The following is a 14,752-nucleotide window of genomic DNA, read 5'->3' on the forward strand; positions in this document are numbered from 1 at the left end:
GCGGGGACCCCGGAGCATATATAAAATACACACATATTATACATGTGTAAAACAGCAAAGCAGACTATAATGTTAAAACATGCTAAAATGCTTTATTTCTATGAAGTTTTTTTTTTTTTTTTTTTTATATTATAAAATTACAATAGAGAATAAATATCTACCCAATCCCCCAAAACTGGGCTTAGGGAAGTAAGCAGCAGTAAACTCTAGAGAAAAAGAGAAAAAACTGCATTGAAAAACAATGGAGCATTCTTAGCCAATAGGCTGCATGCAGGTTAACACAGGAGAACCATAAAAACTTTGGCACCGTGCCTTTAAGACCCTGAGCACCTCCAGTATCCCACCATGCCTCAGGGGTGAAGGAAAGGTGACAGTTGGTTCACAGTTAGGTCAGATCTTTTTTACGGTGACAATCTGTGTAACTGATTCAAAATACAGTCTGTCCTGCACTTCTAGGAGACGTGCGTCCGGGGAGGAGGGTGGGTTGTTTATGACTTTGATGAGGATACCCCTGGAAGAGAACTAGGATTTACAGGTAAGTAACTTATCCTTCTCTTCCAGGGGATCCTCATCAATAGTCATAAACATTGAATAGATTAGCAAGCCCATCCCTAAACTCTGCGGACTGTCCGATAGAAGTGCAGGAATAGATACGTATTATGCAAATAAATTTCTCAGAGAGGCCTGCCCCACTTGGGCATCCGCTCTTGCATCTGAGTCTAAACAGTAATGTCTAGTAAACGTATGCACAGACTTCCATGTAGCAGCCTTACAAATCTCAGATATTGGAACATTGTTAAGGAGGGCAGCAGTAGCCGCTTTTCCCCTTGTGGAATGCGCTTTAGGCCTCGCTAGTAATTGTTTATTAGCCAGCTGGTAAGTATTAACAATACAAGAAACTATCCATCTTGATATCGTTCGTTTAGATGCTGCCTCTCCTGTCCTCAAATGACCATAATTTACAAACAAGCGGTTAGAGTGTCTAATCGATTTTGTCTTATCCAGATAAAATTTCACCACTCTTTTCAAGTCTAAGGAGTGCAATGCTTTCTCCGCCGGAGTCTCCGGATTGGGAAAGAAAGTCGGTAAAGATATAGTCTGATTGATATGGAATTCTGACACCACCTTCGGAAGAAAAGATGGGTGAGTTCGCAGAACCACTCTATTGTCATGAAAAACCGTGTACGGTTCTTTGGAAGACAAAGCCTGGATTTCGCTGACCCTCATCACTGAAGTAATGGCCACTAAAAAAGCCGTCTTCCACGTAAGGTGTTGTAAAGAGGCCTTATGTATAGGTTCAAAAGGAGGGCCCATAAGTTTTGCCAATACTATGTTCAGTTCCCATGGAGGAGAAGGTCTCCGAATGGGCGGAAAAACTTTTTTCAAACCTTCTAAGAAATCCTTGACTACAGGTTTCGTAAAGAAGGATTCCTGAGAAGGTGACTTGCGATAAGCTGTAATAGCAGACAAATGTACCTTAATAGATGATACCTGTAGACCGGACTTTGCCAGATGAAGCAAATAGGACAGTATGACATCCTCCTGAGCCCGTATGGGATTCTGACCTTGTTGACAGCACCATATGTAGAATCTCTTCCACTTAAAAGCGTAAGAACGCCGCGTGGAAGGCCGTTTGGACTCCTTCAAGATGTTCATGCACTCCTGTGAGAGCCCTAGGTGCCCATACTGCAGGAATTCAGGAGCCATGCTGTTAAGCTCAGAGAGGGTAGGTTGGGATGTAGAATCCTGCCCTCCATTCTGCTCAGAAGATCCGGTCTGCACGGCAGCCTCCTGTGAGGTTTTTCTGATAGGTTGAGGAGATCTGTGTACCAGAATTGACGGGGCCATTGTGGCGCTATGAGAATCATTCTGGTTCTGGATCTGTAAAGTTTGTTGATCACTGCCGGTATGAGGGGAATCGGCGGAAAAGCGTAGAGAAATATCCCTGACCAGTCGATCAACAGGGCATTCCCTCGAGATCCCGGACGGTAGAACCTGGATGCGAAGTCTGGGCATTTCTTGTTTACTTCGTCTGCGAAGAGATCCAGTTGAGGCCGACCCCATTGAGCGAAGATGTATTCTGCGACTTCACCGTGTAGGACCCAATCGTGAGCGTCCTCTAGGTGTCTGCTCAGGAAATCTGCTTCCACGTTTTGTTGACCTGGCAGGTGAACCGCTGTAAGTGACATTCCTCTGGCCAGGAGCCAATGCCATATCGCTTGGGACTCTCGAGATAGGGGTAGGGATCTCGTTCCCCCCTGTTTGTTCAAATAATACATCGTGGTTGTATTGTCCGTTTGTATTAGGAGAGTTTTCCCCTGAATTAGTGGTATGAAAGACTTGAGAGCCAGATGGACCGCTCTGAGTTCTAGCAGATTGATGTGGTACTGCTTTTCCTTGTCTGACCACAGGCCCTGAGCTTGAAGGGGACCCAGATGAGCCCCCCATCCCTGAAGAGACGCATGCGTTACCAGAGTGTCAGATGGAACTACCTGGTGAAACGGAGCACCCACTGACAGGTGAGGTCTGTGCATCCACCATCTCAATGACTGAAGTGCTACTGTCGGTAGTCGCACTCTGTCCTCCCAGCGACCTGTCCTTTGGCTCCAGTTGCTCTCCAATGCCTCTTGGAGGGGCCTCATGTGGAGTCTGGCATTTGGAACAATAAAAATGCATGATGCCATGGAGCCCAGCAGCGATGTCACCTGACGTGCCGTAGGTGCGTTGGCTCTCAACAGGTCCTGACACTTCCTGTCTATTGAGGATAGTCGTTCCTCCGAAGGATACAATCTTTGGAGTTCTGTGTTTATGATAGCTCCCAGTTAGTGAAGGTTCTGTGTTGGAATCAAGGTTGACTTTTGGTAAATGACCTGAAGACCTAGAGACTCGCAAACTCCGAGCACAATGTCCCGATGGCTTCTCGCCTGCTCCGGAGAAGAAGCCTTCAGTAACCAGTCGTCTAGGTATGGATATATGAATATCTTTTGTTTTTGAAGATGCACCGCTACCACTGCCATACATTTCAAGAAGATGCGTGGGGCAGATTTCAGGCAAATGGTAGAACTCTGAACTGGTAATGCTGTCACGCTACTTGGAAGCGCAGGAATTTTCGATGTTTGGGAGCTATTGGGATGTGAAAATATGCATCCTGCAGGTCGATGGAGCACATCCAGTCTCCCTGATGTAGCTGAGGGAAAATCTGGTGAAGCGCTAGCATCCTGAACTTCTGTTTCCTTATGTATTTGTTCAGCAGCCGTAGGTCCAGAATTGGCCTGAAAACGCCCTCTCGACCCTTCTTCGCCACCAGAAAGTAACGGGAGTAAACCCCCTTTCCTCTGTGCGCAGGTGGAACCTTTTCTATGGCATTCTTTTGTAGGAGGGCGAGAGCCTCTTTGCGCAGCAGGCTGAGGTGACAATATTGAGCACCCATTTGTCTTTTGTGATAGAGTGCCACTCGTGAAGATAAGCTGTAATACTTCCCCCCACCGGAGTGGTGTACAGTGTCGAGGGAAGCGAGATCTCATTGTTTGGCCGGCGCTTTCGGAGTGGACTGTTGAGGTCTACTTGACCCTCGCTCCCTTGTGTTCCTTCGCTGAAAAAGAGGGTGTCCCTGCCGTTGCTGTGACCTTTGGGACCAGTGAGGGGTTTGAACCCTCTGCTGGAAAGGGTGCCTGTCATAAGGCCTATACCTCCGCCTGAAATCTTTCTTTCTTTCCAGGCCCACTGCCCTCATGGTATCCACCTCGGTCTTCATGCGGGCCATTTCCTCATCTGCATGGGCACCGAATAGAGAGTTCCCGGCGAATGGGAGATTCAGGATGCGTTGTTGTGCTTCCTGCTTTAAACCAGTGAGCCTCAGCCAGGAAGACCTCCTTGCACAGATTCCATGCGCGTACCCATGCGCAGCTAAATCCGCCCCATCTGCTGCCGCGCTGATAACCTGGTTGGATACCAGGCAACCTTCTTGCAGGATCTCTTGAAAATCTTGTCTGTCCTCTCTGGGCAATTTCTCTGTGAATCTATTGAGAGAGTCCCACAGAGAACGATCATACCTGCCCAGGAGTGCAGAAGCACGGGAGACTTTCATTGCCGAAGCCGCCGTCCCGCATATCTTTCTCCCCAGAGAGTCTAGATGCCTGCTCTCTTTATCCGGGAGGACCGTGGATGATGATGCCACCGAGTGGGTCTTTCGGGCTACGGCTAATATTACCGAGTCCGGTGGCGGATCCTTCCTGAGGAACAAAGGGTCCTGTTCGGGAGCCTTGTATTTTTTGAGAATCCTAGCCGGGGCAGATTTGAGCGAGGCTGGGGCCAGAAAAGTGTCCATGGTTGGCTGCAACAAACCAGGCACTAGAGGCAGCAGCTTTTTTGATGCTGATCTCTGTTGTAGAGTCTCAAAGATGACTGACGAGGAGGTAGATGGCTCTGGAACCTCTATGTTTAGTTTCTGCGCTCCTCTTAACAGCACCTCGTTAAACGTGGTAATGTCATCCACCGGTGAGACCCTAGCAGGTGGAGAATCTGTTAGGGTGGGGGAGTAACGCCCGACAGATGATCCTGACGACAACCAAGAGGGTGATCTTCTTCGTGAACGAGACCTGGATCGTCGTTGAGAACGAGACCTGCTGCGAGACGCTGTAGCAGAGCGCCCAGGCCTCGCGGCCGGTTGACGAGGAGCAGAACGAGCCCATCCTGCCCTTGCTGTCGGTGATGGCGTTCTTGGCCGGGAGGCAGTAGGCGCGAATATTGCGAATCCGGGGAGGCCGCTGGTCTGTTAAGGCTCTCTAGCCATCTTGGAGATAGATTGATGGGCGAGACATGCCCAGATGATGCCGCTCTTGAACGAGATGAGTCGCTCGGTATGGAGACCACTGGAGATGGTGCGGCCTTGTCTGGCGTGGGGTGATGTTCTACTCTCTGCGGGACAGGTAAAACCTGTGTCGACGTCGACGGCTGTGTCGACGTCGAAGGGCGCCCCACCGGTTGCTCTTGCCTCGACGTTGAGTGTCTCGACGTCGAACGGCGATCTTTGGACCTCGACCTGCTCGCCGTCGTGTGCCTCGACGTGGAGCGGTGGGAAGCCGACGGCGGATGTCTCTCATGCCGTCGTGGCGATTTTGACGCCGTGTCTCTTGACGTCGGGGGCGCACAGCCTTTGGCGGCGACCGGGCACGCCGGCGATGGCTCGACGTCGATCGGCGGGCTGCCGTAGACGGAGACCTGCCACTGCGATGGTGTTCCCTCGACGCCGTCTCCTTCTACGTCGGGTGTGTCGCCGTCGACGGCGATCTATGCCGGTGAGACGGTGGTAGCGTCGACGTCGACGGGGAACAAACAGGTACTTTCCTACCTGCTGACGTCGACCTAGCCATTCTCTCCTGAGAATGGCCTGCTGGGTGTCTGGGAAGTGAAGAGGACAATGTTTTCTGCCTCTCCTGAAGCCCATGTAGCCTGATCTTTTCTCTGTCCTTCAGAGTCCTCTTTGACATATTCTTGCAGTGCTTACAAGTGTCAGGGCAGTGACTCTGAGGCAGGCACACTATACACAGAGAGTGTGGGTCTGACTGGGCCTTCTTCTTCCCACAAGCAGGGCATTTGACAAAAAGTGAAGGCATTTTTCTGTCAGGAAAAAACTGCCAAGCTCAGACAAAGATGTTATCTGTCGAATGAAAAAGGAAAAAACGCTTTTTTAAAGGATTTTTCTGAGAAAAACTCAGAAAAACTGAGAGCTCAATGCTCCAGGATCCTCTCAGAAGAAGCCGGAAAAAAGAACTGACCTAACTGTGAACCAACTGTCACCTTTCCTTCACCCCTGAGGCATGGTGGGATACTGGAGGTGCTCAGGGTCTTAAAGGCACGGTGCCAAAGTTTTTATGGTTCTCCTGTGTTAACCTGCATGCAGCCTATTGGCTAAGAATGCTCCATTGTTTTTCAATGCAGTTTTTTCTCTTTTTCTCTAGAGTTTACTGCTGCTTACTTCCCTAAGCCCAGTTTTGGGGGCTTGGGTAGATATTTATTCTCTATTGTAATTTTATAATATAATATAAAAAAATAAAAAAAAACTTCATAGAAATAAAGCATTTTAGCATGTTTTAACATTATAGTCAGCATTGCTGTTTTACACATGTATAATATGTGTGTATTTTATATATGCTCCGGGGTCCCCGCACAAGGGTGGGAATATTCAATGTTTATGACTATTGATGAGGCTCCCCTGGAAGAGAATTTGTGTTTTCCTTTCTAATCAGCACTGGGAACAGGAGAGGTTTAGGAGATCTGGCCAATCTCCAATGGCTTGTTTATTTCCCAACTCTGAGAGGAAGGGGCCTGTTAGCAGGCTTTTTAACGGTGTCCCTGGGCAGCAGCAAGGGGAATTTTTCAGGACTTCAGTCAGGAGCGGACGTCAGCTGCCTGACCTCCCGTTTGGGTGGAAAATCTCTTTCTCGCAGTTGAACAGGAGTCATCAACTTGCTGGCATGAGAAAGATGACAAGCAGTGATAGGCCCTACGGTGATGACATTTTTACTTTTATTCTTTGCTTTGAAGTTATGCTATAATATAATCACATGTATTTGCTGTGTACATTGCAATTGAGAAGTACTTTGATATATTTTCTTTTCATTGCTGCAACTACTTTTAAACGTGTGCTTCCAACCTACTAATTTCGTCTCTCAGGAACCTCGTGGTGAAGTAATATCAATAAATGTCTTCTTTAAACTAAGAAGTGCATTCTAGAGAAGTTTTGTCAGCTCGGTCATAAGATAAGGAAAACAAAACAAGTCCACACACCGGAACGGCTACTGTGTGAAGCTTCCCCAAAACAGGCCCCTGCATCGCAAATCTCTCGTCAACGGCAGTCTCAATTGCTACGCAAGTTCTTGCATCACAATTCCTCAGAACCGACGCATCCTTGATGCGGGAGCTTGAATCGTAAGCCCTCATCGCCGGGATCTTAAATGATGGCACAAACTTGAAACACAGCTTCACTCAGAACCAATGCATCACCTTGGCTGCACAATGCATCCACCATCGCAGGACCTCGCAATGCCCTACAGACAGGATTTACGGTACTCTTGTTCAGTGGGCCTAACTGGATCCTTGTAGTCAGCCTGAGCTTCATCATGGTCACCCTGAAGTTGCACCTTTGTCCTGGCCCTGCACAACCAGATATCGACAGTTAGTGCTTTGTGCTTTTTGGAAGTATTTTCACTGAAATCGTGAAAAGTGTATATGTCCAGTTCTACTAATTGGCTTTTTGTTATTTTGGTCTTATTTTATTTATTAAAGATTAATTTATGTTTCTTCATCTGGTGAGAGAAACATTTATGGTGTATTTTCACTGTGTTTCTGTCTGAAGTGTTACTCAAATACTTTACACATTGCTGCTAAGTTAAGCCTGACTGCACTGTGCCAAACTACCAGGGGTTGAGCAAAGGTTAATATGGAGTTTGCTTTTGACTTCACCCTGTCCAGGATTGAGGTTTCTGCTTGAGTAGGGATTCACTTCTCTCACCCAGCAACCAATTTCTTACAGCCATTGAGAAATTACTGTAGTAATCAGATTTAGGACACGGAAGACACTGAAAGCAGTTAAACGCCAACAGCAAACACACACTCTGGGAAACAAATAACATCATCATCCTCAAATCTGAGTTGCACATCCTTGTTGCTAGGAATTCTTGTAGTATACTTTTTTTTTTTTTTAGACATCAACAAGTTAAAGGGTGCATTTAGCATGAATAGCAAAAAAAAACAAAAAAAGACAAAAAAACGGGCATCTTTTCTCCTAAAACAAACACTGAGGTATCTCTTTACTCGCCTTCCGTATGGTGCTGGTGGATGTACCACTGAAGCAGTGTGATCTCATTTGACCTGATCTTCTCAATTTCCAGGAATCCAGAGCAAATGGTATACCACTAGCTCTCTCTGTAAATAGACACATGCAGCTGACATATTAAGTAGCTGGGTTGTCTTCTTAGGTCACAGAAGATGTTACAATTCCAAGCAAATTAGGAAGTTAAGTGTTAAGTATTTTGCTTTAGCATGATAATGTAAGTGCTCAGAGACTGATTCTGTGATGTGCTTTGTGAAAACAGACAGTGGGAGGGGGGCATGAGTATGGATAAAAGCACACAGAAGACAGCAGGAAAACATATGCACTCCGATGGAGTGCTGTAACAAAAAGTAACACATAGTTCCATAAAAGAGAGCAGTGGAAAGATGTAAGTCAACCAATTGAAAGGATGTTAAAGAGGCTGTGCTCTAGGGGAGGAACAAACAAACATAAGAAGCAAAGGCAAGTCATTGGATAAGAATCAAACAAATGAGTGACAAAAAAGACATCCAATGGGAAGTAACAGGCAGACTGTAAGCCCAGTGAAAGTTCACAATGGATTCCTCATAGCCAGATAGCTTGTGCTGTCAAGTAAACTCAACCTAAAGAACAATAAGACTGTAAGCAAACTATAGATCAAGTGCAAAGGCTTCAGTATCCACGTCACCATGGTATGTCTTAGCCCGGGATGTTGTAGCTTTCAGGACACAGGGAATTGTTTAGCTCAGTGGTTCTTAACCAGTGGTCTGGTGACCCCTGGGGGCCCATGACACCTTCTCAGGAGGTCAGTGACTGCTTAGAAAGTCAAATAATATTAACAAAGTATATATATATCAATACACAAGCAAAATGTAAAACTGAAATTCAAAAATGTTCTTAAATGTGCATTCATCTGAAATTAAAGGCTAAAAATTAAGTAGGTATCCTCAACTTGATTCGAGGGAGCCGTGAAAGCACATCAAATAAAATACAGTATGGGTGACAGGTGGCCGCAATTGAATTTAGAAAAGCTGTGACCTTTCTATTAAAAGTAAGATTTTTTTTTCTTTAATTTTTAATATTTGATTGTGAACTAAATAAAATATGTCATCATTTGTGCATTTGTTTGATGAATGTTTGTTTCCATATTTTTGTGTATATTTTTGTAGTTTAAATTCTCAAAATTGCATAGAACGGGGTCCCTGGATTTCAGTAAAGATTAAGTGGGGGTCCACGGATGTTGAAAGGTTAAGAAGTACTGCTTTAGCTGCTGTGCGCAGGGTTTCCCTGGAGATGGGCTTTAAAAGACAGTGTCGTAAAAAGTATTCTCAGGTCATCCACAGACTGAAGTGCCTAAAAAACATAAAAAACAGTATGGGAACTGTGATTCAAACTGCAATGAGGAAGGGCAGAGCGATTATGGGGGAACCTGAAAAGTAGCTAAAAAGAACAAAAGGTTCAGCAACTGTTTGTTGGCCTTTAACTTCCAGGTAAATACATATAAAATAGAACACACACACCTTGAATGAAAAATAAATGCAAGCGAAAGTAATCTGTGGGAAACGCAGTCTTCTTTATATTATGAAAGCTGAATTGGTGAATGCAATGACTGCAGATGTCTGTGTGTGTATAAATCTTGGCAGTCACAGAACTGACTCATGGTTGGTGCACTGGGGACTAGTGACACATATTTATAGCACCACCAGTTCCCTGTTTGTGACTGAAATCACTCTGAATAGCAAGTCATTATTTTAAAACTGCATGACACATTGTATAAATAGGCAGGCACAAAATATGCAAAGAGATTTAGGGACAGATGTACAAAGCATTTTTTGTTACAGAATTGGCTGTTTGTGATTGCAAAAATGCCTTTTCTTATGTACATACCACAAATTGTGATTCAGTAACAACTTACTGAATTACAATTTGGGTTTGCAACCCAAAACATATTCAGGATTGGGAAAGGGCGTGCTAGAGAGACCTTTTCAAATAACAAATCTCATTTTGAGACTGACATCTGGTTGGAAAATATTAATTTTTGACCACTTCCTCAAAGGAGGAAGTAAGACAGTCACAAGCAGTAACGGATTACAAAGGGACACCTTTCCCTTTGCAAATTTTGACAAAAGTATTTTTTAAGAGTAGGATCACTGCTTACTCTTAAAAAATGAAAGTTACACTTTTCTTAAAAAAATAATCACATTGAGGAAAACAGGTTGCATTTAAAAGCAAACACAGACATGGTGGTTTGCTGACCTCCGGAAACCACCCTGAGATGGCTGAGATTCTTATTAGGTCTCAATTTGCAATCTATATTCATGAGGTAGGTCAAATTGCAACCCACAAGGAATTAGAATTTTTGCAACCCACTTAATAGTACATATGTTGGTTCGCAAATTACCACAGTGGTTACAAAAATAGTGGCCGCAAATTGCGAGTAGTAATTTGCAAGCTATATCTTTCCACACTCCACAACTCAGCTGATAACACCCTTACATGGCCTCTCAAAAAGAATAACTATTAGTCACCATGAAGCCTTAAATTACTCCCCTCAAATACTGCCATGCACTAGATCCCCAGCAACCACTAAATGATTAACCAACTGCACACATTTACAATTCTTTCAAGCAGCGTGGTGAGAAGGATTGTAGTTTCATTATCTGTACGCCTCTTTTTTAGTTTCACAGAACAGGAGGCCCTCTTTCTTCCCTTTCAACCAGAGGCACCTTAAGGTTGGCTTTATCTGTTCTTGGAACAATTGTTTTTTTTTTTTTTAAGTATGGGAACTGGTATTGTAAAATCAAACGAAGGTTGGGAACATCATTCCCAATCGAACCCAGCCCACTTCTAACATGGAGACCGTCCAAAAGCCAGTTACATGAAGAGGCTATCCAGCAAATAAAATAAGTGGGAAGAGGGGTTATTATAGCCTAGACCCCTTCCACAACCCCTGCCCGAATGTCTGACAAGGCATAGTGGAGCATTACATGCTCCCTGACTGCCCCTGCCAGCCAACACACTCCACTCCTTCCTGCACCCACTTCACCCCCTCAACCCCTGCCTCACAACAGCCCTCTCACACTTTTACCACCTGTAGGTGGCTTATGTAAGCATTAAACCGTATTAAAACAGAGATAAAATACAGAATACAAAGTGGTAAATCTGGGTCAGCACAGTAATTCCCAATTCCGTGGCGTTTAATTTCTAACTGCAGGGCACTAGTGGGTTGTTATCATACTGATGACCCCACCCAGTACTGTGCAACTTGAAATCGGGCGATATGGGCTAAAAAAAAGAGCATGGGATATATCAGCAGGGATGAAAGGACCAGTAATCCGATATAACCATATCTACAAATACACAGCTGGGATACTTCACCACACTTTAACTTCAACAAAAGACAGAGAATACATTTAACATGGGACAGAGAATGTAAGATTCCATCAGAATGTAACAAAGACAGGCAGGGATATTGTATCATACTGTTGTCGTAGCACCTTTCTAATCCCTAAGCACAGATGCAGCAGAGACATTGCTTTGTTTTATTTTCTTAATGCTTTGAACCCGTTCATAACTTAAGGCACTATTCAAACACAAACTGAATGAAACAGTGTTGTATTCTGCAATCAGTTTTTATCAATGATTCTAATTAATGCCCCAACTGTTCAAAGCCCACCACTTTCCTAATCAAACGTAACTGCTGTCTTAAGCAAAGTGTGCTGTTTGTCCTATAAGGTTCATTGAACTGTGAAGTTCACACACCTATTTCCTTTTACATAGGCTGTTTTGGGATTGGATCAATGTATTCTTGGGCCCCATAAATACTAAAACCCCTGAGTTTGCACCTCACAAGAGTAGTTCCCTTCATCTCTGTGTATTTTCTTAGCCTCTCCAAAAATGGTCAGTAGTGGCCTTTGAAGCCAACCTTATCTTCACCCTACACCCAGGAATAAGGGCACCTACATGCTTGTTTAAAACAGTTTCAGCCATATCAATACACCAAAACACTATAAACACAAACCAGACTGCCCTCATACACATAGCGGTACTTCAATTAGAATCTAATGCTTAAGCAACCTCTTGCTCATATTCTCATCAAATTTGTGTTGCGACATAGCAATGAAACGCAGTAAGATCGTAACACTGGGCCTCACATCAAAAACCTCCCCGCATGGGCTGCACAACAAATATGCACTGTTCTATCTAGGATACTCTGAGGAGTAGCATGTCACCCCTCCACAATGAGCACTGATGCCTCAGTAGGAGTATGAAGCGGTCTTTACAACTACCATACAATACAACTTACTCAAACCCCAATAGCACTGTGAGCCTCAGGAAATATATATAAGGATAAAATGCTGAGATATAAATGCAAAACCAAGAATACTTGGTTAAGTAAACACTGATTCCTCACATTAGGCTTCATTCTGAAGTGGGGAGGGGAAGCTAATTATGTAACCAACTAGATACCACATGTCAGAGTAGTGGTAATTACAGAGACCACTAATTATCATCCAACTTCTACATAACCTGACCATGGCCTTAGTTTCCAACCCAGTCTTTGTGCTTCTACCATGATGCTATTTTTACAGGTACATAGCTTACCCCATAGTCTCAGTTTGAGGTCACCAAGCCCAGCTAGTAAGTTCTTTCTTCTACCTCCTGAAACCTCAGAGTCTCTAATAAATCTCCACCACTGTCTTTGCCTTGACAATACATTTACATATTATAAACAGAGAAGGGCTGTGTAGGTGTGTCTGTGTGTGCATGGTGGAGGGGCGGAGATGGAGGTGGATTGGCAAGAGTGTTGGGACCCATCTACTGTATTATTTTTCATGCAGACAACAGCTCGGGCTTTGCTCTGCATTATAACATCACTGAGGATAGTTACATAGACAATCAAGATCACGCATAGATATTAATGATACACACATACCAAGAGCCTTGCCTATTATGTGAAATGCCCTTCCTACTATATCCGTGTTGAGGTGGACAGTCAGCAGATATGCTAGAGGCAATAAGCCTGTGGCCTCACCAGCTCAGGAAAAGAACTGTCTGCTCTCTAGAGACCTTCACATGCCTAGCTGAGGGATGTCTGTGCTGCAGGGGCAGCCACCATGGCAGCAACTCCTGAAGAGAACAGCAGGTTTTTGGAGCGGGCACCATTTTTAAGCATCCACTCAGCAAACTTTAAACTCTCACAATGAGAATGTTTGTTCTCAAAACACAGGTAGTCTGACATGTAGGGTGAATGTATGAAGGATGAAAAGGGTTGATCGAAAGCCAAGCAGTAGAGCACCATTCACACTTATTCTGCATTTTGCTGTTGACATATCTTTCATCAGCTGCAAATTACTAGGAGTGAAGGCTTTATATGTGATCTTCCCAGAAGGTTATGAAACATTTTTTCCATGTGGTAGTTTCCTGCATTCCCACTGCCATCCTAAACTATATCAGGGTAAGAAAAATGGGGGCATTACTAGGTTCCAAAGAGCGATCACCTCTCACAAAATTATGTTAACAAAAGGAGCATTAGATGCATTAATAGAAATGTCCTGCTGTGCTGCACTTACCTTTGTGTACAAATAAATTCTATCTGTATTTTTGCTTGCACAGAACATCAGACCATCAAGCGTGAGAGAAGGGTCTAAATTATCCAGGTTCTCTATGAAAAAATAACATTTATTATAATGAACACAGAATCTTAATTGTGCCAAACTATAAACAGCAATTGTGACAGAAATTCTTCTTCTGAAATATCAAACTAATTTAAAAACATTCCTTATTTTGTATCAAATGATGAAAATGATCTAGAGTATTTAGGAAGCACATTTTAAGATATAGTTTTTAATTTGTAATGATAACAGGGTTTTTCTTATTAGAATGAATCAGTTGTTACAGGATGACTGACATGCACACCACTTCCAAAAAAAGGTGCTAAATCAAGGACATCAATTTATCATTGACTTCAAATATGTGTTCTGCTTTGCTTCAGACTGAGAGGGGCCAAAGCTAAAGAATGCGAAGAATGCAGCACTCCTGGTCTGAGTAATGAATTTATTAAGCCACTCCCAGGATTCAAATACAGATACACGAAAAGAATAACGTGAGCGTTTACTTTGAATGCAGCAACACACTTGCAACTACTAAAATATTCACAGCAATTGGATAATAATAATCGAAGAAAATGCAATACATCAACAATGAATATATATGCAGTGACTACATATACTTATACTTCATACAGTAAAGCTAGATATAAAGAATTCAAAATGCATCACCATGGGTATTGAATTCAACATCATCCTTGTCTGCCAACGTCAAGCTGTGGAACCGGTACAGCTGAGACAGGAGAAACCTTCCCCAGCGGAATTATTCTGAGCATGCGTCCCCTCTCAAAACTGAGTTCCTGCTACATCAGTGTCAAACTCATCGAGTAAGTTGTGAAATTCAAGCACTGGCTGTACTGGGTCAGTGTTGAAAAAACACACAAGAGACTGACCGGGTCCCAAGGTGTCTTTCCAAGACTGAGCTGTACCCCTTTTTGCCATAAACATTCTCATTTCTCATCCTTGTACAACATTGCACCCACACGTTATGTTTCCTTCTCTGGTGAGAAAAGCAAAAACACTTTAACAAGCTGTGCGTGCAAAAATACCTGTGCCACCAATTAAAGCTAACCTAAGCACAAAATGGAGTCAGTGGTCAAGATGGAGTCGATGGTTAAATTACGGATAGCATTAACATATGTGAGATTTGTTTTCATTTATTTTAAGGAAAGAAGCTTAGAGGCATGTTTTTAAACTTTACGCCTGTCCACTTATGATGATGACTGAATTCAGTATAAATGACTCCTGAATTGTCATTTCTTCTGCTAGATCGTATAACTCATAAGATACAATAGATGAGATGTCAGATTTGAAACATATCAAACATAAT

The 14,752-nt window shown here is 43.7% G+C and overlaps 1 protein-coding gene across 2 annotated transcripts in view; it reads right to left on the reverse strand.

Moving 5' to 3' along the window:
• The window catches only part of ZRANB3 (zinc finger RANBP2-type containing 3), a 744,981-nt gene that overhangs the window by 137,692 nt on the left and 592,537 nt on the right, over window positions 1–14,752 (reverse strand). For both annotated transcript variants that reach the window (XM_069225060.1, XM_069225059.1), the window contains one exon: window positions 13,387–13,478. In XM_069225060.1, coding sequence (XP_069081161.1) covers window positions 13,387–13,478 — 92 coding nt within the window. The remainder of the gene's footprint in view (window positions 1–13,386; window positions 13,479–14,752) is intronic.

Source organism: Pleurodeles waltl, chromosome 3_1, assembly GCF_031143425.1.
Source record: "Pleurodeles waltl isolate 20211129_DDA chromosome 3_1, aPleWal1.hap1.20221129, whole genome shotgun sequence".
Lineage (NCBI taxonomy): Eukaryota > Metazoa > Chordata > Amphibia > Caudata > Salamandridae > Pleurodeles > Pleurodeles waltl.